General features: G+C 40.3%; 3 protein-coding genes across 15 annotated transcripts in view; all 3 read right to left on the bottom strand.

Annotated features, from left to right (window-relative positions):
• ccdc142 (coiled-coil domain containing 142) overlaps positions 1-1,353 on the bottom strand; it is a 29,213-nt gene extending 27,860 nt beyond the window's left edge. For 5 of the 6 annotated variants that reach the window (XM_044127646.1, XM_044127648.1, XM_044127650.1 and 2 more), the window contains exon 1: positions 819-1,353. The gene's annotated coding sequence lies outside the window, so the exon portion shown is untranslated. The remainder of the gene's footprint in view (positions 1-818) is intronic. The other variant, XM_044127647.1, reaches the window with a different exon arrangement.
• Positions 1,354-3,389: 2,036 nt separating this feature from the next.
• Positions 3,390-18,885, bottom strand: immt (inner membrane protein, mitochondrial (mitofilin)). Of its 7 annotated transcripts, none has more exons than XM_044126845.1 (14): positions 18,639-18,885; positions 17,191-17,258; positions 16,330-16,519; positions 15,086-15,230; positions 14,211-14,303; positions 12,209-12,325; positions 11,756-11,889; positions 9,613-9,716; positions 9,272-9,407; positions 7,572-7,701; positions 7,219-7,442; positions 7,009-7,140; positions 5,688-5,817; positions 3,390-4,291 (listed from the first exon to the last, which is right to left on the bottom strand). In XM_044126845.1, the coding sequence occupies exons 1-14, from the start codon at positions 18,678-18,680 to the stop codon at positions 3,684-3,686; spliced, it is 2,253 nt and encodes a 750-aa protein (XP_043982780.1). In that variant the 5' UTR covers positions 18,681-18,885; the 3' UTR covers positions 3,390-3,683. The 7 variants fall into 7 exon arrangements, with proteins under 7 accessions (XP_043982780.1, XP_043982775.1, XP_043982779.1 ...); XM_044126840.1 differs by having other exon boundaries at positions 12,209-12,373; positions 14,211-14,306; positions 18,639-18,854; XM_044126844.1 differs by having other exon boundaries at positions 14,211-14,306; positions 18,639-18,854.
• Positions 18,886-19,120: 235 nt separating this feature from the next.
• Positions 19,121-26,897, bottom strand: LOC122837020 (stem-loop binding protein). 2 transcript variants are annotated; one of them, XM_044127074.1, is made up of 8 exons: positions 26,644-26,897; positions 25,831-25,944; positions 25,457-25,570; positions 25,292-25,363; positions 23,675-23,797; positions 23,405-23,563; positions 21,945-22,053; positions 19,121-19,654 (listed from the first exon to the last, which is right to left on the bottom strand). In XM_044127074.1, exons 1-8 carry the CDS (start codon positions 26,700-26,702, stop codon positions 19,592-19,594), a joined length of 813 nt encoding a protein of 270 aa, XP_043983009.1. In that variant the 5' UTR covers positions 26,703-26,897; the 3' UTR covers positions 19,121-19,591. The 2 variants fall into 2 exon arrangements, with proteins under 2 accessions (XP_043983009.1, XP_043983010.1); XM_044127075.1 differs by having other exon boundaries at positions 25,292-25,357; positions 26,644-26,841.
• Positions 26,898-27,323: the final 426 nt, after the last annotated feature.

Genomic DNA, 27,323 nt, shown 5'->3' with positions numbered 1-27,323 from the left:
ATTATTATTATTATTATTACTCTGTGATATAACTCTGTTGCCATAATCTAACAACATGTTTTGGCAAATTCCCTTGATAGGAGGTGAAAATCATCATTAGGTGAGTTACAGCTAAACTACCGTACTCCTTTTCTGAACAGAACATTATAGGTTCCCACTCTGAAAGACAAAGCTGAGTAAAACTCAAATCAATTAAAAAATCCAATAAAATCAAATACTGTAAAAATGAGTTTTAAACTGTAAGTTTTCAACTAGTATTGAGCTCTTAAACATTTCTCTAAAGTCTGTCTTCTAAAGCCAACTGGATCCTTTCTTGTGCTGTAAATGTGTTCTGTGGAAACAGAAGACAATCATTAGCAAAACAAAGAAACTCGCAGCTTTCTGCAAACAAATCAAACAACGCTTTGAACAGATAAACACAGCTAATACTGCAAATGGTTTCTCCAGACCAAACAGAATTCCTGAATACCTTCATGACGAGCATCATTAGGACACATTTTGCTATCATGTCCTGATTTGTTTGGTCACTATACTGAGATCACAAACTCGACACCAACAGGAAAAATATTTGACGCCAGATACAAATTGTGACACCGAGCAAACATTTCCTGAAGGAACAAGAGGGATAATAAATGGGGCGCAGCAGGACGCGACGTAAAAATGCTGACATATAAGCAAAGCGGAAGAAAACAGGAGTGATGTGAGCATTCAGCAGTGTTCTATAGAATAATACAATAACTGAGTGACTCTTTCAGCTTTAAAAACGTCCGTTCTCTGTTAATATTGCTACTAAATGAGGGCAGACCCAAACAAACTACCTCATTGAGACATGATTCCTCGTCGCTATCATGACTGGGTGGTGCAGCTCTTCTTGTTCGTATCCAGGTGATGGTGAACAACTTTGGTTGGATTTAAAGCAGTGAATGCATGAAAGCAACCTGCATGAGTGTTGCTTTCATCCATTCAGTAGCCAGCGGTCACCAGTTGAAGCACAAATCAAACCTCAAAGTTCAACAGTTTAGTTAAAGAATGTCATTAATGACAGAACTTTACTTTTTACCAACATCTCGTTACTTCTCCCACCGTCTTGGACGGGGACAGCTTATTCCAGCTAGCTGTTAGCCTCAGATCTTCTAAGACATTGAAAGTTTTACAGAAACGTTCCGAACAGACGCTGTTCTGCGCATGTCTGTCACCACAATTTGTACAGAACAGGAGCGCTTTTTAATCCCGTGTTCATGTTACGTTCATTTTCAATTCTGAAATCGGGGTGGGGGGAGAAATCTGGTTAAACGGAAATCCTTTGGGGTAAAGAGCATCAACAAATCTGTCGGTAGGCGGAAGGCGCATTGTTGCCAAGCGGAAACACGTGAGTTCTGAACCGGAAATAGTCAAGTAAGATCGTTCACTTCATAGCTTCATGGCTCCCCCTTCATTACCATAGCATTGACGGAGAAAATATAATGTACTAATTTGTATTTGACTGTAAAAACTGCTTGACGGACCATTGGACTGAATGCCTATGTACTGTCGATACAATATGGAAACCAACTGTGGCCGTTTAATAAATCGTTAAACGATTAAGAAAATTTTCAAAGTGCTCTGGTATTGTTTTAACTGGGTTTTTAATATTTCTGCTACTACTTCGTTAAAGTCACGTCTCATTTAAAATAATATTTAACCCTCAAATAGCCAGGATCTCGCTGGTCACAGGCTACGAAAGCCCGAATAATTCGTGACTTTACTGTACCTCTGAAGTACGTCAGAGTTTAAACCGTTTTCAGAGTTCCACCACTTCTTCATTATTATTTGGGTGTATTCATATTCATGTTTATAGCCAAAATCACACTGGTCAAAAATTAGGATGACCAGAATAATAATAATGAAGAGGTGGCAGAAACATTAAAACCTTTCTCTTTTTTACCATCGCATTGTCGATGGTAAAAAAAAGGAGCCGTGAAGTTTACAATCCCAGATGTATTAGTATTTACGCAGTTTTCGTAAATACTCTCCTTCTCTCTGATCTTTACCTGCGCTCTATCGCCCAGATTTCGCTAGAACTATTCTGCTGTTGCTGTCAGAGAGCAGCGCACCGCGCTCCTCCTGCGGCTCCACAATTCAGATGGTCTGCTGCACAGATTTGTGACACTTGTCTTAATATTAAAGATTATAATGGCGTTTAGTTGTGGAACTTTACGAACAGGTTCATTCGTGGCTGTTTTCACTTTTATTGCGCTGTTCATATTAGTCTCGATTACAGTTTACAAACTGTTGAACTTTATGGTTTGATTTGTGCTTCAACTGGTGAACTGATGTTCCCCGTTAACCGTGCTACCAACTTCACAGTGGCGCGGTTGGTAGCAAGGAGGTCCTGGGATCTTTCTGCATGGAGTTGGCATGTTCTGTATGTGTGGGTTCTCTCCGGGTACCCCGTCTTCCCCCCACAGTCCAAAAACATTAGGTTAATTGACTTGTCCAAATCCTCCCTAGGTTTGAGTGTGTGCGCATGTTTGTCCTGTATGTCTCTGTGTTGCCTTCCGAAAGACTGGCGATCTGTCCAGGGTAAACCCCGCCTCTCGCCCGAGATAGGCACCAGCAACTCTCCAGGCTGTAAGAAAATGGTTGGATGGATGGATGGATGGATGGAGCGCAACGCAAAGCGAAGCTCGACATCATTCACAGCAAATAAATCAACAAAGACAAAGCGGGACGGATCATCCAGGACATGATGGACAGGGAGAGTCTGACTAAAACTATCTGGTTGTATCTCTGCTTATTTCCAAGCTCAAATTAGCAACTTCACGTTCAAGCCCCACAGAGCACCTGGATGCGCTGTAGTGACTAGAGTTGACTTCAGACTACATGAACCCCTCCGAAGTCTCACCTTATGTTTTAAGAGCAATTAAATCACAGTCCCAGAGATAAATAAAATTAGACATCAATTTGTATGTAACATTTTCTTATAAAAGAATTATTTAACTGTGACATGCTAATGATAGCTGTTAGAGTCAGACCATCCTTTGCACCATGCAGGGCTCCAGGTCACTGTCATCATTTAAGTTTTACTATTAACATTTCACTAACACTTGATTTTCAACACAGGAATTATCAACTTCAAATGTTTGGCATCTGAAAACAGCTGTTCTCTTGTTGATGGATCATACTCCCTGCTTACATATAAACTTGAGGTGGGAAACAGTGCAGACAGTTCATCAGTCCTTCACAGAAATACAACAGTCACAGAGATCAAAGTCTCAGTTGGGAGAGATGGGCGTCTCCTGCCAGTGCAGGTTACTGGGCTGGAAGGAGACCAGAGGACCAGCAGGAAGTGAAACATCTAAGGTCTAAATTAAAACTCGACGGCGGACAAAAGCAGTAAAAAGACAGCATTCCTTCTTAATGATTTATTTAATGTGCAATATTCACAACAGTTCAGCATAACTTATTTACTGTTAAGATGACCATCGCATGTTTCCAAATAAGGTAAAGAAAATGAAGCCAAGACCTAAACTGAGAGGACATCTTATCTTAGTGGTTTGAAACTAATCTGTGGGTTAACATTAATAGATGGTTCACTGCAACAATATCGTGCTTTCCTTTGCTGTTGTAGATCCGATCACATTCCAGCTGGCTTCCTCTACCAAAATACATGCTCCCTTTGGGTTGCCTGGTCAACGAGGTAGCTATGGTGCCTGGGTGGTGCCTAAACCCACTGCATTGGCATAGGCTGAAAGCAAACTGATGACCTGCCTGGTTTCCAGTGTGAGTCTGGCTTCAATCAGCCAGTCCTCCACCACTCTCCTGGCCTCCCCTCGCAGCTGGTTCACCAGTTTGGCAGCCAGCTCCAGATCCCCATGCTCTAGGCAGTAGCTGGCATATGAGAGAAGCTTGAAGGGATCCAAATCTTCGCTGCGTAGCTGGGTAGGCGGGACTTCCTGTTGCTTCTCAAAAAGCAGTGCAGCTTGAACATATGATAAAAGGTACTGGTACAGGGTGTTGTGGGATTCATCGATGAGAGCAACTCTGCGAACAAGCGATCGCAGAGAGTTGAAACGAGCACGAAGGGAAGCCTCGCTGAACACACCTCGCTTCAGGGATTCTTCAGGTAGAGCTGACGCCAGGGCCAGAGCAAAATCATTTTCAACACAGCTGGCACGCACAGCCTCAGCGGCATCCTCCAGGGGCATGCTGGGAGACTCAGCGCTGGCTGTTTTTAAGGTGTAGGTAAGTGCTTCCACAGACAGCCAAAGCTGATGAGCTTTCCGGGCCTCCTCCTCTGCTTCCACATGGCCTGCAGGCAGAAACACCCAGCATTCACTTTCCGTCCTGAATCAAGTATTCTTAAGGAATACTTTTGTCAGAGCTCTCCGACTAGCATTCAGCACACAAGTGATTAAAACAATGGTGACACTCTTGTAGCAGATACATTAGTTGGTGTCCCACAATTCTGGAAATCTTGAAATGACCACATTTTGCTATTCAAGTTGGAGTTGAATAGTTTTAACCTGCATTAAAGCTATTCAGTTGCAAAACCTGGGCAGATTGTTTTTGCACAAACTTCAATGTAAAGCATATTTTAGCCCAGCTGTCAAACATCTCTAATTTCAGATATATTTGGAGAAAAACAGACCGAGCTCAGTCCTAGTTTCAATCCTGTTAAGGGTCCCTGCAGGTTGGCTTAGTTTGAGTTTTCCTATTGAACTATTTTTTTATTTGGTAAATAGATAAAGAATTATCACATGACCCTCCTCTGTAGAGAGCAGTTAGGAAACCCTAAAGTGCCACAGACAGAAGATCTCAAAGTTTATACACTGATTGGTTTTGCTTAGGTTTGCACACCTTAACCTGATCAAATGTTAGCATTTAGCTTGGGGATTAAACTTTGCAAAAGGAAACAACATAAGACATCAAAAAAGGTTTTGGGTTTTCATTGTCAAGGAGAACGAAATTCTGAATATTTCCTGTCCGTCTTGATCCAAATGCTGCTGAACACAAAGAGACCTCTGGATCAACCAAAAGCAGATTTATTAGCAGATATGGTAACTTTTGAAATTTGCTGAGCCAGATATTTGAAAATCTAGGAGATTATCTGAAAAGAGCTATGGACAAGAGATGTTGTCATAATGTAACAGATATGAAGAACCTTTGCCCAGTAAAGTTGAGACCTGGCATGCTGACAGACTGAATGGCTTTATTAAACATTTACCCTAAACCAGTGGTTCCCAAAGATTTTCTGCTGGGCCCCCCTATGGATTACAATAAAATCCCCATCCCCCTAAAAAACTGGGTACACACATCGTTCAACCAGACATAAACCTATACAAATACTTTGTTATCAAACTCCACTGAAGTTTATTTTACATTCAGGCTGCAACAAAACAAACTACAAAACCATCTTTACAGTGAAAGACTTTTGTGTAACTGTTTTCATTTTTTTTTTCCATTCATCCATACCGCTTCCCTGGCCCCCCTGCAATGGCATGGCGTGCCCCACACTTTGGGAACCACTGCCCTAAACACATCTGTTTGTTTTTCAGTTAAATAGTTCAGAAATGTTATGTTACATTTTGTAACATAACAGAAACCTGGGATGTGTAGGCTGGTGACATCCACTGTAGTTCTGGTTTATCCTGATGTTAGACTGGAATGGAAGATTTTGAGGAGACAGACATGTGTGTTGATCTTACTATCTATGGCCTCCTCCACTCCCTTCAGTCTTGCGTAGGCAGCATTCATATCCAGAGTGAAGTCATCGAGCTGTTCCTGAGTGAGCTGACGGTAGCGGGTTTCCTGCTCCAGCAGCTTACTGCTCAGCTCCTGAAAACGCACAGCACTCATTACTACATCCAGTCACCTCACTAGAGAAGTGAGAAACAGACATTTTGTTAAAATTACAGGCAATACAAAACATTTTAAAATGAAATGATGCACTTGAATTCAACATTTTAAAATTAATATAGACTGATAAGCTGTAAGCAAACCCCAGAAAACCACTACCTCTACTTCTTTCTTCATGCACTTTCAGTCCAACCTGTTGTCTAACACTTACACTATAAATGTCATTAAACATTTACCCTAGTCCTCCACCGTCTCCGCTCAGAAAACTGAGTTAAAAGTTGAATAAAAGTTAGTCTTATTCTTGTTTCTCCTGAAACTCTATACTTCTTGCTCAGATTTCAGATAGGATGCCAGTTAGAGTAAGAAGTAAAGAGAACTAAAGCTACCGTCTCCAATTTTTCCCTCACAAACTCTGCTCTACTCTGTTCAGTTTGTCATTGTCTATTTGGTGGACAGCAGCAGTACAAGAAAATTAGGGAATAATCCACACGTCAACACTTAGTAACAAGGAATGAAGCAATTTAACATAAAATGTGCTGAGCTTAGTCAGAGGTGACAATGGGACAAAAAAACTAACTTTGTACCGACTGGATCTTATGTAACTTGTCTCAACCCAAGATTGAAAAGACAGTTCTTATCGAGTTGCTATACCAAGCAATAAAACAGGATGTTAAAACAGATTAGGGTTTTTTAATAAATTTTTTATCAATGCCAGAAAAAGTCAATCATCTTAGCAATCTCTTCTGAGACCCATCCTGCAAACTGCTGCAGTCTTTTTGTCACAATCGTTCCAGAAACCTGCCAGTCACACACAGCAGTTACCACTAGAATTCCTCCATCATTGTTGGCACAGCTGGGTGGGGAGTTCAATTAATCAGAAGAATAATCAATGGAATACTTGATTACTAAAATATTTGTTTACAACAGCCCCAGACTGAACTGTTTTTTAAATTTAGAGGTCTTGTGTTGCCTTTCCTCTTTTGTCCAATCAGCTGCAGACCTTGAAAGACGGACGGACGGACGGACAGACAGACCACCCTCCCTCCCCACCTTCTACAGGAATAGTAATCCAGGCTACTATTCCTGTAGGCTGGGCTACAGGAATAGTCCAGCCTATCTACAGTAAGTGCACATAGTGTGTATTTGTTGTGTTTGGTAAGGTGCAGAGACCTGCTCAGCTTCAGCTCTCAGCTCCTGCTCCTGGACTTTGAGGACATCTCGGACGTGGTCGGTGTGAGCGGCTGCCTGCCGCCGCAGCTGAGTTCTCATCTCTGCCTCGATCACTTCCCTCAGCTCAGCCAGCTGCAAGCACAACATGCCCCACATCAGCATGGCTCTGCAGGATGCCTGCCGCCTCCCTCAGACATCAATCCACTGCACCTTCCTCTCCTGCTCCAATCGGGCCTCCTCTTTAACGTGCTGTGTTGCCGTGCCGATGGCTTTGTCCAGAGCTCTCTGGTCCTCGGCTCTCTGCTGCTCCAGCGCTGCTTCCAAGTGGATCTGCTCTCGGACTCGCTGCTCAGCCAGTTCTCGATTCAGCTGGTCAATGCGCCGATGTGCATGGGCAATCAAAGCGTTCAGGTCATCTGTTGACAGTTTACCAGCTACTCACACACACACACACACACGCGCACGCACCCACACACACAACAGAAACTGACTTAGAACTCACTAAACATTTAAACTCTCCTGCTGGAGCAATAATGGTTGATGTGTGTAATGTGTGTACTTACTAAGGCCTTTCCAGTTGGCCTGGATCTCTGGAGTTAGGCTACTCACTTCCCTCTGAAACTGCTGCTTGGCTTCATTAACCAGTTCAGTGTACTGGGCCACAATCTTTGCTTCCGACTCTGCTGATTGTACCTATAAGCACATTCCATCCAGGAGACAGGGTGAGGGCTAAAGGGTGTTCTGGATGTGGAACCATGAGCAGATCTCAGGAAGTCTACATACATATAAACAAAACCTAAAGTACTGCACACTGTCACTGATTTACATTATTACAACATGCAAGCATATAGAGAAGAGGGAAAATAATAATTTGAAACATTTAAAATTGAAAACCAAATCCAGGAAGATGTGGAACAAAACAATAAGGTTAGCTAATGATCAGCTCCAAGGTGATCATAGTCAGATGGGAAGATCAGAACAAAAAAACGATTTGTGGTTAGCAAGTTCTCCAAGCATGAGAAAGCTCTATCCCTGAAACTGTTCCATACCCTGAGAACAGCTAGCAGTGTGTGAACAGCATCTCATTGCTTCTCCCAGATTACATTTAACTGGAACAGAGAAAACTTGTCAGAAACGTATCAGCAGAACTGACATACTTGTGTATTTTAAAACAAATCAGTCTGAAGGTAGGAAGCTAATAATTTGTTCCCCTTTTCTTCACACTGCGCAGGCGCAGGTAGCCAATCATAAGTAATGTCTTTTGGAACTTTATGGCTGTGAGAATGAATGGGTAAGTTTGCCTCTCGTGACGGAAAAATATCTTGGAGATGATGCACGCCAAAATGCATCAACACAAAGCTTTAATTTAATATGATATTAAAAAAACAAGCACTTGAAGAAGTATGGTGAGTTATTGAGGCTGACTATAGGTCAACACACACCCGGTCATGAGTATGATGGTCACAAAGCTAAGCAAATAACTTGAAACATAACTTAAGTTATCTGGTTGGGGTTGTAAGATTCTGGGTATTGCTCTTGATGTTGAACCACTGCTATGTTCTACTAAGACGTAAATTTTCACAGATGTGGCGCAGTTCATGCTCCACCAGAGTGTGGACTTTCACATCCAGTGTCTCCGAAAAGCTGCAGCATGCAGTCTTTTTTAAAAAAAAGACGTTTTTACATATGTATAAAAACTTCTGTGGTCCCAACATGACACAGATAAGCTGTGGGAATCAATCTCATCTATCCTCTTTCTGTATTCTGCAGTTTTATGCTGCTCAATCAAAACAACCAACCAGAGCCAGCAGAAAACAGCTAGCCATGCTCTGAGGCAGTTTTGTTTTAGTAATTCAGGATTGTTTATTTTGACGCAACCTGCATTTGACTTTGAATGAATGTTTTATATTTGCTTGAGGAGATCTCGGACACTACCTATATCGAATAGGCAACACTGCCTATTCGATATAGGCAGTGTTGTGAGATTTATTTGACTTTATGTGTAATTATGCTCTTGAGAGTCTTAATACTGGATAACAAATTCCAGGTTTTACATTTGTCTTTTTGACTGGATACCTGCTGCATTGCGCTTGCAAGAATTTTGCATATTTTTGTCTAAATTAGGGAATTCTTTGGTCCCATTTTGCCAGTTCACATGGTAGCATTTATACCTGAAGCAAAAAATTAACAGCCAATCATGTGATCGGTATCGGAATCGGCAGCAAAAAACCTGATCAGAGCATCCCTTATAACCAGGCCTTACCTTGGAGACTACTTTGTCCAAGTCTACCACCATTTTATGGAGATTCTCTTCTGCTGCCAAGATCAGCGGCCGTGCAGCTGTAATCTTAAACCCTTTGGATTTGTCAATCACTGATTTTAGACTGTCCAGAGCTTCACTGCAATAGTGGAGAGAAATCAATGTGAAGATTTACCTCAACTGTCTGAACTAAAGACAAAATAAACATGCCTCCAAGACAGCAAAAACATTATTTTTAAAATATTTTTCTTTACCTGGTGGTACATAACATAAAAACAAAGTGTCGTGTGTAAAGACAAGTTCAGTTCATCGCAGTAGGCTCTGAATGTGTGTGCATCTCTTACTTGGCTTTGACAAGAGCAGTTTTGGCATCATTCACAGAAGTTGTTCTCTCTGCCAGAGCGGCTTCTAGATCTTTCCACTGCGTTGACTTTTCCTCTGATGGACCCTGTATTCATTTAACATCAAAAAATTAATCATTAGCTAAAGATATGTGCTAAAATCCTTTTATTAGGACTTTCAGCTTTGGTAACAGTTCTTATCTTGTATGTTTTTGACTGTCATGGTAAAACTTCCTCTAAATTATTTTCATAAACTGCTCAGAAGTTCTGGACAAATATAGACTGAGTGAAGAGGCTTTATTACTTTGCATTTCTATGCTATGTTGCCATTAGAAACCACACCATAAACAAGTCCCACCCTGTTCCTACTCCAGTAATTATTCCTGGAAGGAAACGCTTCTTGCAGCCATGCAGCACTCTGAGCACACCTGCTCTGCTCTACCTGGTGTTGCCTGACTTTACACACACATTTGTGTGTAACACACAACCTTTGGGCTATTTTCCTAATTTTGTTACATTTACCACCCTCAAGCCTTTTATAGACTTTTATTTACTATAAACAAAGTTAATAGTTTTAAAAATGATAAAATTCACAACAAAATAAAGAAAAGCCCTCAAATAGTCTTCATTAATCTAGAACACTGTGTGGCTATTTGAACCATTTCTCATCTTTTCTTTCTAGACTCCCCTGTTGTCACTCTATAAAGCAGAAGAAGAAGACTTGAGAACAAATGAGGCTCAGAGGAACCCCAGAAGTTGTGTAATAGGCTATACATCATTCAGTACTAATCATTATTTAACAATCTGTGTTCCTCTATATTGTATTTGTATTACTTTGTGTTTCCATATTGATGTAAATATGTATTGATATTACTAAATAAATATATGAAAAAAATTATGAGTGGCTGTGTGCTTTGTAAAATGATCATCAAACATGTAAACAAAATATTCCATTCCTATTCTGTTCCGTTAACCTCACTAAGAATATTCAAATATACTGAACCATGTATCAATCCAATTCAAAAATACTTTTAAAAAATGCCCTTGTACATGTAGCTATGATGGTTGTTTTAATAACGTTTCCAGCAAAAAAGTGTGAAAATTTGTTTAGTACTTATCGAGTTATGATTAATTAAATGAGGTGATACGGCACGTAGCACAAAGTAGAGGGGGCAACCGCTCCAAGATGGCTGCCTTACGTCATGTCAGTGAAAATAGGCAAGAGTTGTCCATGAGGCGTCTGTGTTAACAAAGCTGACAATACGAGTGTGGATGTTTAAAAACATATCTACCGAAATAGAGGAGAGATGGAGAAATTTGTGACAATGAAATTTCATTGTAACATGAGAATGTTACAAGTAAACTTTGTCATACTTGTAAGACAAGTATGACAAAGTTTTATGGCGTAAGAGAATTTTTTTTTAACTACAGGAATAAAGTAATATTACGTGAATAGTTATACTATAAAGTCTTTAAAAGACAAGAAAAAAACATCACTTTAATAAGAAGAAAAGCTTTTATAGTGTTATGAAGACCTGACATGACCAGCTCAGCAAGTTGGGTTCTTTGAACTAAACAGTTCTTGAAATAATCATTTCAAAGTCCGGCAGCTGATGTTTGATTCTGATGTGTTAAAAGACTATTTTCTTATTTGTAAAACCAATACAAACAATAACTTTACAAGACCCTCAGTATTCCTCATTTGAGCACAGTGCGGTGTAGAGTTCTCATAAAATTACAACTTTATTCTCGTATTATCACACTTTAGTGTCATATGTCAAACAAACAACTAAAAACACTCCAAGTCTGGCCTTACTCAGTCATAAGTAAGTAATAGTAGCTCTCAGAAAAAGGCCAGGATATAGATGAAGCTTACCTATTTATTGTTATCAAAAAATCTCATTCTTCATCTCTTCTGACAAAATGGAATACAAGCAATATTGTTGCAAATTTTGCACAAAAAATATTTTAAAACTATATAGCCTTTTAAGTTAGAAGTTTTGGAAAGTTTTACTGTTACTCAAAATATATATCTCTTAGGGAATCATTTCCCTGGGGGGGGGTAACAGAAAATAATTGAAAACCACTGCAGTAGCAGCAACAGTACTGTGGTTAGTGTTTATAGTTGGCTCAGAAGACTCCATACCTCTGCCTCCATTGCCTCCTTTAACTTGTGTGTGTGCTGAGTGATAGCCTGCAGAGCTGCCTCCTGAGCTCCAATAGCCTGCAGCGTTGCCTTGGCAGAACTGGCCAGGGAATCATCCAGCCGGGCCGACAGCGCTGCAACACACACACACACACGCACAAGATGCTGAAGTTTACAGCTCACATGGCATTTCAGTTTACTTGATCATCTAAAGTACAGACAACTATTATATTGTATATTGTATTATGACAAAATAAACAAGTTTATGAAGAAAGTTTTCCATAACTATTGATTTTATACTTCATCAAAAATTTAAACCACAGAAGTGAGGTAACACAACCTGAGAGTAACAATGTTATTCTAGGCAACATGTCAGCCCCACTGAACCCTCATAAGTATGTAAAAGTTGAGATGAGCGATATTAATATTGTGTGTGTGTTGCTGAAAACTCACATGTGATAATGTCTTTTTCGTCCTGATTCTGTTGGGCCAGCCTAGCTGCCACTTCTTCTGCTGACCGCTCTCTCAGAGGTTCTGCTGTTCCAGCCGACTCTGTGTCCTGAAGGACAGCTGCTGTTTCCAAGACAATATTATGATCACTGCATTCTTTACAGTCCCCTAAGGAAAACCAACACATATCATTTTAACAAAGGATACTTTTAGTTTCCAGTAGCAGCGGCCTGCTCTGCTTGGGTTTTCAACCTTTTCATTCTAGACTACATTGTTAAAATGTTTAAAGCATTTTACACATTTTAACATGTTTAAAATGTCAGCAGTGCAAAAAGTTCTACTTTTTCACTAATTAGAACATTAATCCTTTTTTAAGTTAGTTGTAGTGACTGAAGTGTGTTACATTCTAACAGCAGCAGGTGAAGAACATCTCATGTACTGGAGAACCTGAGATGTTCTCTGGAGACATCATCTTCTGTCATGACACCCTTCTGTCAGTCAAACCATTTATTGCACTGAGACAAGATAAAGGTGCTCCAGCTCACTGCAGTCGGATGTGTCCTGCTGGATTTTCCTCAAAAGATCACCGGGTGTTTGAAGTCTCAATGCTACAGATTGTTTAATTAGACTGACTGTGACTGCAAAATTCAGCTTCAAATATTACAGCCAACATTTAAAAGACTTAATGTGTTGTGAAGACACCACTTATCTGATCTGCTTTACCCTTAATGCAGGCTGGACCCTCACACCAACTGGAGCTCTGCTCCAAAGACCCTCAGATCCAGATCTGACAGAACTTTCTCTGAGCCACTAAAACTTCTCATCTTTTTTAGTCTCTGGTTAAAACATTTATCTTCAGAAACCTTCACCTCCAGTTAGTTCAGCAGGATGGCTAGGTGTTATTTGTGCTACTTTTGGTTATTTTTGACTTTCTGTTGCATAGTTGTTGAACTTTTGTTATGTACATAACTCTGGTAAACTGTGGCTGCTTTCAGATGTCGAAACATTAGATTTTTTTGCAATGGGAAATACATAGAAACCATATTCCCATCCTGATACCTTGACTGTGGAATTCCTCCTCTTTTGCTACATGTTGGAACAACATATGGAACAGGTTTATTAGTCCACACAGAGGTTTGTCCTGAAATGTAAAGTTCCTAGACAAGTTTCAGCTTGATGTTAGCCTTACTCCACACCCATCAGTACTAAACAGCCTAAACAGAAGTTTAGGCAGTCTATAAATGATTCACCAAGCAGGTAATTAAATAAAAAGCTTGTTTTAAAAAAATTATGGACTGTAAGAGGCCTTTGTTTGACTGTTATTAGACAGGAAGGTGTGCTGTGAGAATGAGAGGAAGACATGCAGCAGGGGTCATCGGGCTGGGACTCAAACCTGTGATGGCCGAGTCAAGGTCTAAGATACGAGTCAGCTTTACACCTGCACCACCACTGTGCCCCAGAAGCTAATGTTAGCATGGAAATGTAAAAAGTGATGAATAATAAGGTTGTTCTGAGGACTAGCTGCTTATACAATTCAGTCAGAAACTGTCTAAGTGTATTATTATGGATAGTGTGTGTAACATGTTAACACTTTCATAACTTTTCTACACGTGTGATTTGTCTCATTTATATGCAGGTATTGTCCTTGTTTCAGGGACTATGAAGTGCTTGAACAATAAATATTGAACCACTACTGACAGGTGAGACACATTGTTGGGTGAGGCGGCCTCATGTTTGCCGACTAGCAGCGAGGGAAAGTAATCAGTTTCTCTTAAAGTCACAAAGTATCAATGCAAACACTGCCCATAGATCCAATAATGTTCACGTTGCATCATCCAGTGTGATTAAAGCACATTAGTGCCACCTAGCGGTGGTAACCTGTTTTCATAGCTGCTTCACAGGACTTCAAAGTGTTCCATCAGAACTCAGAACCTGAGAAAACGTTAGAAGGATGAGGAAGCTCAATGTTAGCATAGTATGAGTGAAACATGGTGGAGCGTCTGACCTGTGGCTGCTGTGGGCTCGGTGTCGCATGGAGCTGGAATGGACTGGACCTCACTGATGGCTGAGATGATCTGAGTTGCCTCTGCTGAAGCCTCTGCTTGGAAATCCAATGCACAAGGAAAACAATCATACAATGCAATGACTGGTTTGTTAGAAATGTGACAAAAATGTCACAATGAAGGGTAAATTATAAAATGAGACAAAACTGGAAAAAAGGAGCTTTAAAGTGACAATTGGAAAACCTGAGTCAAATCCCAGTAAAAACAAGAGAAAATTAGTTTGTTCATTTAGAACACGGACAATGTGGGAAAAAACATTAATAAAAAGATGCTTTAGCTTAAGCTACTTTCCATCATAGTCCCTGCACCAGAGAGTTGACACTATAGTCTAATATCATAAAATATACATTGAAAGTCCCCATATACCTTTATATATATATATCACCATCCATTTTCTAACACCCTTGTCCCTAGTGGGGTCAGGTGGGGTGCTGGTGCCTTTCTCCAGCTAACGTTTGGGGTGAGAGATAGCTGAGGACAAAATCTAGAGTTTGAATATTTTTGGTATGGGTTTTAATGAAGTTCTTGTTGAAATTATCCCCCATACAATAAAAAGAGGATCCTGTTGACAAGTCAGGGTTCCAGGTTGTGGTGGCTCAGTGAGTTCTCTCTGTAGAGTCTAGAATGAGTTTAGGTGGGATCTGTTTCCTGTCTGGTCCAGGGTCCTCATGTCCCTCCTAACAGATTCTACCTCCTCTCTTTAAATCACGCTGCCACATCTTTCACCTTTCATGTGAGCCACCTCTAATTTGGCATAATTTTTATAAACACACCAACAAGTGTGTGAGAAAAGCATTCCAACGCAGTGAGGTTTTACCCTGAATGTTCTGTGCTGGCTGTGATGATGCGGGGCCAGAATCCTGGGCCCCATGCTCTGTTGTCTCCTTTAGTTTATTTTCGGACTTAGCTTTGGACGTTCTCATCTGTTTTTCCATCATAGAAGGAGGCTGGATGGACTCCATCTAAACAGCAAACATTTGGAACAGATGTTACACAACAGGAGGAAGATCACTGATCTGACAGATCAGGGAACTCTCATTCTGGATTTAGAGTTGACAGCTATGGCAGAAATCTTTTTTGTACATTAAGCCATGTTTAAATGTAAAATGATTCATTCAGACATTCCAACCCCAGAACTAACACAGGCTGACATGGTTTTATTAGGTGCACCGATTGCAGGTCTTTAAAAAGCCTGAGCTGTTGATTCTAATTTTGGCTGATAGCGATTTATTTTTCGTCTGAAATGCTGCTAAATATAGCAAGAAAGTTGCTGAATTGGTAACTATAGGGTGACTATTGTTAATTGCAAACGTACAGACATGACCTGGTGGGCCGGTCTCAGTCAAGCATGTCTCACAGGAGAGCAGAAGAGGACAGTGGTTAAACTTTGTGCCTTGGCAGAAGTAGATAAGATCATTGGATAAGATCAGATTCACATGCACGTATCAGCTGATCACCGATCTCCCAAAATTAAGGAAATTGGCTGGGCGGGTTCCTTCATTTTACCATGTTTTACCATGATTATCTAATAGTAGAAGGCTTTTTGGGCATGAGTGGTAGAATAAGAAGAGGTGTGTGATGCTCTCTTCTACCATAAATTCACTTTCACCCTCTCCAGGGTACTCTGTTCTAAAGTCATGAGAATAGCAGCTGATAGCTCTGTGTCATCGGCCAATCTGAAGGCTGGGAGCAACACACAGTGCCTCAGGAAAAAAAATAAAGAAAAATTATACCTTCAACCCAACAGTGGTGGAATTAAAACAGTAATGATTTGACCCAGATGAAAGAAATGTCTATATCAGACACAGTCTGACATGCTGATACTGTAGTCACTGACTTTATGCAATCTGCTGAGTTTCCTTTGACAGCAAAGGTTTAGCCAGTTTAATGAGTGAACAGAATTTGACTGCATTGGTTAACAACTAGGATGAGTTAGGAATGGATGTAACAAACTTTGATATTGTCTGTAATACTGGTGCGAACTGACTTGTTTTAATAAAGTCCTTAGAGACAATATCTGGAGGGAATTGGTGCTGTATAAATAGGCAGGGTTGAACTAACCTGTTTCCTGTTGGGAAGACCTGCATCTTGAGGAACAGGTCCCAAGGCCAGACCTAACAGCAATTCTGAATATGGAACATTTTTCTCCACTGCTGCTCGAAACTTGTGATCCCACTTGGCGTAGATGATTGTGCCTCCAATGCCCCCAGTTACCGTCAACAAGCCAGCTGCTATCACTCTGGAAGCACCGCTGAGGTGGAAGAGGGGAGCACACACAAGTTATGTTATCATTTGCGCATTAAGATTTATAACCGGTAGTAGACGTTTGACATATCATTGCGAATTGTATGCAAAAGCTGAATGGCCTCCATTAAGTGTACAGAGAAACAATCATTTAATGATCCTGATATATAAATCTCTACTCGGTCTAACCCCAGCATATTTATGCACTCTCCTACATAGAACTCTCAGTTCTCGTTCTCTACGCTCCAATAACATTGTTCTTTTGCATGTTCCACGCTTTCGAACTGAAAGAGGAAAGCAGGCAATCAGTGTGTTGGCCCCCCCACAGCGTGGAATCAGTTGCAGTCAGAACTTAAGATGTCAGAAATGATCTCACTGGACTTATTTCGAGCGGTGCTTAAAGATAGGCAGCAAGATTCCATGAAACAGTGTCATTGTTTTTAAGGTTTTATTCTTGTGTATATATATTACTTGTTTTTTCTTGTAACCAGGTTGTTATGTATTGCACATTTTTTTGGCCAGGTCCCTCTTGAAAATGAGATCTAGATCTCAACGGGATTTACTTGGTTAAATAAAAGAAAAATTAAATGAAAAGAATGCGACTTAGTAATTACAATAAGAAATTTTAATTTGTTTGGAATATTTGCCTTAAATTCAGTTCAGATATGACAGCATTACCTGCTTTCTCCTGTTGTGTATTCCCTGCACTGCTGCACATTAGTCAGACGGATTCTCCCAGAGCTCTTCTAGAAGGTAATAGGACACACAAACAGAAACAGGTCACATGGATCTTTACTTCAGTTCTAACATCAGAACCAAAAATCTTCTCTTGATAAGTTCTGTTCTGAATTCTCTTTAGAATGACTACAACATATCTGGACATATTCCTTCACATTTTTTATTTCAACAACTAAATGAATAAAAGTTTTGTAGCTTCCTGACAGAGCTGAAAATTAGTTGAAGCTGCTATTGCCCATTTATTAAACCCAGTTATGCATCAAAGTAGGTTTCCATGCCAACCACATCTTTCTACTGTGAAGTTGCTGAAGGTTTGGATGAAGGCTAATAACATACTGCTTAAGCTAAATTCATCTGGTCTTAGAAGTCAGAGCTCAGACCTGACTGTCATTTTCCCATAAGCAAAACAAGGATTTCTCTCCATTCTAAACATCAAAACAGAACAGCACACTGTTTTGGTGTAATGATATAGAAACTGTCAGACCCTAAGCCTAACCCACTGTCACTATGTTTGTTGTGCGCAGTCACCATATTGAACCTAAGCTGGACTTGGACTGAGTGCAGGTCAGAGTACTCTCCAAAAATATGGGACTTTTCAGGTTCAGTGCACTTTGTTCAATTTAAAAATTATTTATTGATCCCAAAGGTAATTTAAATGGTGTAACTCATTTACAACATTGAATAATAACTGTGCAAGAGTTATTATGGATGCTGATCACCTCATTTCTGAAGTCCTTCCACTGGCTCCCTGGAGCTCATATAACTTTAAAATACTGTTAGTTTATAAATCGCTGTACAGCTCAGGTCTGCTGTTGTATCAACCTTCCAGACCTCTCATGTCTTCTGGTTCTGGTCTGTTGAAGGTTCTGCCGATCAGGATAAATTTAAATCAAGCTCTACAAAGCTCTGCTAATACGTTGATATGAGAGCCAGCTGTGCTGAAGCAGAGATATGTAAAAGTTGCAGGAGTCTGGCCCTTGAGGACTGGATTTTGAGACCACTGTACTACAGGGTCTGCTGCTCCTCACAGAGCCCAACAACTCACTGCGTCACAATCCCGCCATAACATTTTACTAATAACGTCTCGCGTCGAATGGTTCCAAACTTTTCCTACGCATTTTCCATTTTCCTTGGCTGAAGTGTGAGGACCTTCAGCCAGTTCCCTGACCAAGAATGTCAACAGACCACAGATTCGTTTAAAGTGAATATATGTCACACTACGGACCAGCGTGCTGGAACTGCTGTTGTTAGAAAGATCCGAACAACCGCACAATTGCAGGTTAGCAGTGAGCTCTCTGAGGCACCTTGAGCCAAGCTGCGGGTCATTGAATGACAACAAGCTAACACCAACATGGCAGCTAACAGCTGCAATGTAATTTCAGTCCTACCTGAGCTGTGGCCTTGATTCCACGCAGACAAACCCTCAGCATGGTCCTCGCTTCTTTTTTCTGAATTCCGACCTAGAACTACCCTCTCAGCACCACTTTGCTCACTTTTTCCTACTGGCTTTAGCCTAACTGACGTACACCACCATCTGAAAGACTCTTCTTCTCGGCGCTTATGGATGATTTCCGGTGGAATACTCAGCTTTACTGCCACGCAGTGGTGCGAAGAGGGATCACCCGGGAATGCTTTGTACAAAAACAGACCCGGAACCTCATTTAAAGGCTGTACTAACTTTTCTGTTTAACTACCATTAAGGTCTCCACTTAGATTAAAAATAACATAACTTAATGTTTATAATTCTACTGCATAAATATGCAAGTTAAATTATGTATACCTAAAAGTCCAAGTAATTCCATGAATCTTTGCATTTCAACCTCAAGTCTCAACACTTTCTATTAAAATATTAACTTCATTAATAACAAAATAAAGTTTTCAGTGTGCTCTTTTATTTTAAACTCTTCAATATAAAACAGGAATAAAAAAAACAAACAGTTATAACTATAAAAAATTCAACAATTGACTTAAAACATTTTGGTGCTTCAATTTTTTCCACCCCCCTCCCATCCCAAAAGGGCTTATTAAGACAAAACAATTTTTCCTCACTGAAATGGAATCCTCCAACAGCAACATGCATCAGAGACATTAATTTCCCAATATTTGATTCATTGAAATGAGTCCAACTCGGTTAAAACAGGAAGTATAAATCCTGTAAATAAGACTCCCTGAGCAGATGAATCTGTAAGAAAATTCAGGCTACAGACCAGAAACGAGCAAACTTTAAACAAGAAAACCAAAAGCATCCCCAACTTGAGAAGCAGTCACAGACACTGTCCATGTTAACTTTGAGAGACGTCAGTGTTAGGTGAAATCCTTGAGCATGTTGTCATCAGAGGCCCTAGGCCACGTCAGGATCCTTTGTCTTCTTGACTTTAACTGGAGTAGCAGAACAGTCTTCATTCTAGACAAAACAGAGCACAACAGGTCAAGCTTGGTAACATGCCCAAGGGAGGCGCACACAGCTACATTGCCTTTCAAAAAGTATTTACACCCCGTAAATACTTACATTATGCATCCATAATCAGTATGCATTCATACTGAGCCCAAATGTGCTAAGGAACCCTACAGCAAGTATTTTCTGCCGGAGGTTATCAGATTTTATAATACACATATAATACCGTGTAGAGCTGTGTGTTTGAAATACTGAACACAGCTTGAGCAATATACTCAGCGATATGAGTGTGTCCTTAAGACTGTTGTTGTTATTACTGCTCTATTGTTATTATTTTCATAATAATTATTTACTTAGAAATAATTAAAAGAAGACTGGTTGATTTTTAGACCTCTGCTGACGGGGATAAGATCATTTTCATGTTTAAGTATTGGCTAAGTTGATAAATCTGCTGGCCAATAAATCATCCGTCCATCCATCCATTTTCTGTTCACCCTTGTCCCTAATGGGGTCGGGAGGGTTGCTGGTGTCTATCTCCAGCAACGTTCTGGGCGAGAGGCGGGTTTCACCCTGGACAGGTCGCCAGTCTGTCACAGGCCAATAAATCAGTGACCCCCTAACTATATATGGTTGCTGCACATTTTCACCGCAGGTCAAAGGTTTACGTATATTTATGCAAACATTCGTGCCAAGTTCATTTGTGTACATGCCGACTTGTGCGTAAAATATGGCACCGCACATTTTCTGTGTGTACACAAGTTTTATACATGAGGCCCCAGATGGCTGAGATTCCTTGTCATGACAATGGAAGCTATTGAAAACTTTTTTTTTTTTTTTTTACAAAAATCACAGAAAAATATAAAAAAAACGTAAAATGGCATAAAATCAGTGTGCCTCATCAAAAATAGTCTAGTAGAACAATTTCATATTCACATGACTTGGAAGCTATTGAAGGAAACTCCCAAATTTTGACTAAAGAAATTGCTAAATATATATTTTTTTACAAACCTGTAAAAGAATAAAAATGAGTGCCTCATCAAAATTGTCCAGTAGAAAAAATTTGCACTGATTTTGAGTTAATAGGTCTCATGATCTGAAAGCTATTGAATAAAAATACATTTTGACAAATAAAATTGCTAAAAAAAATTATAAAAGACCTAAAACGGGATAAAAATGACTGTGCCTTTTCTATGCAAACTAGTAGAACACTGAGTTTGGCTTGAGGATGACTTGTAGAAAAGATATTAATATTACAATTATTTAAAGTACTTAAAAATTCAATAGAGGGGCGTGTTCCGGTGGCGTAGAGGTTAGCGCACCCCACGCTTGGAGGCCTTCAGTCCTCGACGCGGCCGTCGCGGGTTCGATTCCCGAACCCGACGACATTTGCCGCATGTCTTCCCCCCTCTCCTTCCCCCTTTCCTGTCAGCCTACTATGAAAAAAAGGGACACTAGAGCCCACAAAAAGGACCCCCTGGTGGGGAAAAAAAAGATAAAAAATTCAATAGAAATTAGTGTGTCTCATCTTATATCATGAATTGACACTTTTTTGTCAGTTGGTCACAAGGAAAGACGTCATTTATGTTTGTTTCTCAGGAGTGTTTGGTTTGGAAATGTGTTAGCAGTGCTTAAGTGAACATGTGGATGTGATGAGGGCTGGTCTGTAATGAAACAGAATGTCTGGTTCAGCTGTGACCTTTTATGTGGAAGCTAGTAAATCTTGATGTTTCATGGCGAATGGTCAGATTTGGAGGGTTGGCCACGCCGACACGCTTTGATGTATGAAAAAGATTTTTATAACTTTTCATCGTCTATGCCTCAAGACCTTGGTGAGTGATTCTGAAGTCTGTGTCTCAAAAGCTTTAGGAGAAGTTTGCTCCGATACAATGTCTATGTTAAAGACACAATGATGGCTTTGACCCAAAATGGTCGACCTCATGTTGGATTTAGACCACGGCTCCAAGAGACTTATGTATACTGAGTTTCATGATTCTGGATTAAAGCATGACCTTTAGAAATAATTAAAAGAATTATTTCTAATGGTTGTTGAAAGTGCTCTAGGGGTGCTGTAGAGGAATTAGGTCACACCCACCAGAGATTGTTGTAGATTCTTGTTGCGGAGCAGATAAGGATTGATCCTAGTGAGTTTGGTGCAGCTTTGATGGAATTTGTGGAATTTAGAACCAAATCTATGACAACGGCATTAGAGGCGACTTCTCCACACTGCCACAGCCACCTCCCCCACTGAAACCAGTCAGTGTTGGAAACTAAGTCAGGTTCAGCCTGTAGAGGAGCTCACCTCAGCTGCAGAGCTATGGACCACCAGGGAAGACGGTGCGTTCTGGGATTCAGCCAAGGAAGGAAAGTCCAACTCAATGTCCACAATATCGTCAAGGTCCAGCTCCTCTCTGCAGAAACCAAGCAGTGACTCATCATGGACAAGCAAGTCATCAAGGATTTACCACCCGTTGACCATGTGCCACAAGAAGGACACTCAGGGTGTGAACACATTAATCATTTCAGACTCAGACTTCAACTTTTTTTTTAAGTTGCTGTTATTTTGTTTTTAACTCTGTTCCTTCCTCATGTCCTGACAGCACAATCCTGAAGGACTTTTTATTGTTTGTTTAACCTTAGCTTTATTTAAAAAGATCCAACATGCAGAATTGTCACACCTGGATTTACTATTTTTTCACTAACAGATGATTCTTTGATGCATACTTTGTGATACCTTGTTGCTAAATCAGCTGTGAGTAAACTTGTTTAACAACCAAGTACAGTATGAAGACCCATCTCTGTCTAAGGGTTGTGTTCACACAGCAGGCAAATGCTCCACTAAAGAATTTTGTTAGCTGTGCTTTTTTTGGCAGCTTTGCTCATGTTATGATATTATCAGCTCCCATTGCTGGATACATTTTAAAATTCATAATTACTGCCGTAAACAGAGTGCTGCTGTGTGATGTCAACGTTCTTCTCCGCATGTGGATTGCTTCAGGGACGTAAACACTTCACACAGAAGTCTCACTGCAGTCAGATTTAATTAGTATGAATGACCAGGCAAAAAAAATGTGGGTTTCAAAAAAATAAAAACAAAAAGAGATTTAGCAAGCTTTGTGAACGTAGCCTTGAAGAAGTGTATTTCTGAGGCTCATCTGTTAATAAGTCACTAAATAAAATGATCAATGAGCTTGCCAACTTCTCATGATGTATTGTTGCAAATCAAATAATCTTTACAAGATTGATATCTAAAAATAAAAAAAATTGGAGAAAAAAAAACATGACACTATTGTGACTAAAATATTTTGCCTCACTACACATATCCTGTGAAATTCTGCTTTCTCCGAATAAGAATAAAGTCTGGAAACCATTTTCCAGACTATGCAAATGTGCAAAATGATTTTAAAAATGCAACAATTTTCCAGGTTCCGTAGGAATTCTGGAGATTGTGGGATTTTTGTAGATCATTGGTTTTTAACCCTGATCTTCAAGGGACACTGTCCTGAATACTTGCCTGCTTGATGGCTGATTTACAGGCTTTTGTTGATCTGCAATCACCCAGTAGAATGTGTAAAAGCAGAGAAACATCTAAGACATGCAGGGCGGTGTGTCTTGAGAACCAGGATTGGAAACACTGCTGTAGATATCAGTGTTTATTGCTCTGCTCATTTTGTTTTCCTGCCCATTCAGCTATATGACCCGGTCTGCCAGAGTAATGATGAAACAGTGACTGGAAACTTGAGGGAGCCAGTGTTTTCTTACATATTGTCACTGAGGGTGTGTTCCTGGCTGCAGCCTGCAGGGGGGTCCCAGGCATGTAGCTTTACCCTCCACAGTTTGATCTGCTGATCCCAGGAACGCCGGCTGTACTTCCTGAACTTGTTGGGAGTCTTTGGGTGAACGCCCGGCTGTCGCATGTGCCTGAAAACAGAAAGGGTTCATTTTTCTATGTTTAGCATTTGACACTCAAGACCTGCTCTCCATGTTCAATATTACTTTAAGATGCTGACATTGTAACATGCATCATCTTACTTTGGCACCTCCTTGATGTAACAGTCATAGGCCAGGGTGTTCTTGCCGTAGCTGATCTGCTTTTGTCTTCGCATCAACACAGCTTCGTCAGTCTCCATGTTTTCACCCTCTCTGGAGTCACAGCTGCAGCACACAGCGATGTTACTGTCCTTTAACTAAAAACCTGACAGAACAACTGACTCCACAATCCAAAGATGAAGTGACAACAGCTCTTTTTACAAAACCAATTTCTGTCCTTAAGTTCCAATCAAAAAGATTCTAACGAGAACTTGGAGAGAGTTCAGAGGAGGTGTGAACATGGCAGACATGATCTGAAGGGTGATTGGCTTAAAGAAGAATCCCAACCCGCCATAGGACGAGCAGATGATGGAATATTTGCTTGGTGCAGTGCGAATGAAACATCTGCAAAATAACTGGAGATATGGAGCTGAGCAGTCGGTTTTTACAGGTCAACAACTTATCATCCCGTCAGTGAAAGATTTAGTGTTGCAGGATTATGGAACAGATTTTCATGAAGTGAGTAGTTTTCTTGAGGAAAGCTAGTAAAGTATACTGACCCATGAGAGGCTGATGGGCCAAAACCTGCTTCTCCACTAGAAAATCTTAAGCAGTGCCCAGACTTCTGTATTTGAAATATTTTTTTAAAAGGTAGGATATTCTGATGCAGGGTCTTAATGCACTAATATGTGCTACCCACATATTTAACAGGAAAAATATTTTGATTAAATAATTGCGTAATTCACTGCATACATAGAGGTAGGATTTTCTGATTAGGGAATTTAGCAGATAAACATGTGCCACATACCAATGTGAAACAAATAGCATGTCCTGATGAAATGACATCCTCTACCGATTTACCAGGGAGGATAGTCTGATGAAGGGTTTTTAGTGCATCAATACGTGCTACCTCTGTTTTTCATGAAATTTAGGAAATTCAAAGATAGGAAATTGGTGCAACAAAATGTGCTACCTAAGTATTTGATAAAAGTTGGGTATTGTGATGAAAGTGGGATATGCCGATTTTGCACAACATGTACAATTCTGGTATATTTTATAAAGGTAGGATATTCTAAGAAATCGATTAGTATGTACATCTGCAATAGCTTTTCATTTGAAACGGGTAGGATATTCAGATGAAGGAAGTGATCTTCTTGTGGTTTCGTCATGTATATAAATTGTTCCAATGCTAAGCTAAGCATAACTCCTAAGCTTCTACTTCAGTACCATCACTCAAAGAATGTTATCCGATTATAATATTTAACATTAACACAACCTGCTATAGTTTTTGATTTGTGAACGTGACGGTAGCAGTTTTAGACGCAAAGCACTGACACACAGACATAACTATCTAGCCTTAATATGGTAGTAAAATCTGACAAGGTAGCACTGATAGAACACTGGCCACAACATTAGCACCCCAAAGACTAAGTATCAGACTGTTCTGCTGGATTTAAAGTCAACTTATTCACCCATTAGTTGCTTTTCCCAGCTAATTAAAGTCTTCCTTCCAAACCAACGTGATGCTTTCACATTCCTAATTATGTATATCATTGCATCTGTAATGCTTCATGCTTGTTTAGCATTTGAGTCAGATATTTTTGATGATGTCATGTTTACCTGCCAGAAGAGCCAGATGAAGTTTTTCTCTCCCTTTGATTGACCTCTGAACCTAGTATCCTCCTCCTGTATCTGAACAGGGGGCATATAACATCAACAAACAGCAAGTAATAATGACAGCCTTCAAAAAGACTACTGAAATTAAAATGAAAACCATTCTTTTACCGTTGCATATCTCTGTGAACATCTTGCCTCATCTCTTCGTCCTCCACCTGGCTGCCCCAGTCAGACTGCCGACCACATCGAGACACAGGCGCTGCGCTCTCTGGAGTGGTGAAACTGGGGGAGGGGGGGGCAAAGAAGAGCTCAGGCCTCCTTAAAGCCAAACTCAATTCAATAACAGAAGCAACAGGCACAGCACCTAGCTGAAGCCCCGTCTGCTGCAGCTGGCAGTAAGCATTACATGGGTTTGAGAAGCTGAAACTGCTAGCAATTATTTAGGCTTTCTTCAATAAATATTTGAATAACATACCAGATATGCAGTTTCTGACTCAAGAAAACAGTTCAATAAGTAGGCCTGCCTCTTTTTCAATTCTTACCTGGAATTCCTGCTGTCAGAGTGTCCATCATCACCGTCCTCGTCACTGTGGCTCCTCAGACTTCCATCTATTCCTCTCTTCCGGCAGTGGGACCACCGAGACGGGCCACTGCTCCTACATCCCAACAAAACATCGAGGAGGCCTATCTTAGTTTGGCCCTGTAGTTAAACATCTCAGTCATAGCACAGTAAAGGAAAGTCTCTGTGTGAACACACTCTGTGGCAACACTGACAGTACAGCTGGCTAGAGCTTTTCCTGCAGAACAAATGAGCAACACAAAGCACAAGGCTCCATTCGGGAAAATCAACAACATGCTGATATGGCTGAAAAAGTCTTAGTGAAGGTCAACAGAGCAGGGCAGGACATTCATTTACAACAGCCGATGAGTTGACTGATAATTAGCAGAAGCTGATGAGCGGGTTTTAAAACTTCTCCCGCCATTTGCTTCCATCTTTCGGATCCTCCATCGATCCATTGTGTTGAGTGGCGGGGATCCACTTTCAGTCGGCTGATCTTTGATGTCAATGTTAGACATGTATCCGTTCAACCAGATCTGTTTTTCGCCAATTGTTTTCACAGAAACCATCGTTTTCATTCACATGTTGTTTTCCTTCACATAAGATAAACCGTACATAAAAAGTTAACGGAGCAACAAAATAGCAGCTAAGCTACATCCTGCCATTTACTTTCTGAAACTGATGGAAGCCTTTTACCGAGCTCAAATGAATCATAATAGTAACAATTCAGTAATATTTCTAAAATACTCATAACAAAACAAAGCTAACTCAAGTAGCTAACTGCATTCAACCATACCTGTGTTTAAAGTCACTATCGTGAGCGTCGCTGCGCGTGGCTCTGTACCTGTGAGACATTTTTAATATAATTTTCTAAATGAGAGTGAATTCGCTGAGCCGAAGCCGAGAACGACAGCAGACTGATCTAGACAGACCCGCCAAATGAACAAGAAGCGCGGCCACAAACAACACAAGCAGTCACGTGAACGGAAAAGGCGAATCCTTTACTTCGTCTTTGTTTTCTTTATGGGTGAATCTGAATCCAAAGGTTGTAACACTGCCACCTTCTGGATTCACTTTATAACTACAAACCAAAGTAAGCTCAGTTACTGTATATTTTTGTTTTGAAACAAAAATATACAAAAAATAAAGTTTTTTGTATATTGGTTTTTCTTTTTGTTGTTGTTGTTGTTTTAAGTTTTTATTGGAACACAAAATACAAGCAGTGCAAAAACATATGATGTGATATAATGACCGCCCAAGGGTTACAAACATTGAGACAATGCGTCACGATATTAATGAAAGTACCTAAGGATCACGTTTTAATGGCTTTAGTATCAGTGCGCTCCAGAAAACTGTAAACACCGGGATTAATATGGACAGCGCAATAAACGTGAAAACAGCCACGAATGAACCTGTCCGAAAAGTTGCACAACTAAACGCCATTATAATCTTTAATATTAAGACAAGTGTCACAAA

The sequence above is a fragment of the Gambusia affinis genome, linkage group LG09 (genome assembly GCF_019740435.1).
Source record: "Gambusia affinis linkage group LG09, SWU_Gaff_1.0, whole genome shotgun sequence".
Classification (NCBI taxonomy): Eukaryota; Metazoa; Chordata; class Actinopteri; order Cyprinodontiformes; family Poeciliidae; genus Gambusia; species Gambusia affinis.
This window is presented reverse-complemented; position numbering and strand designations above follow the sequence as displayed.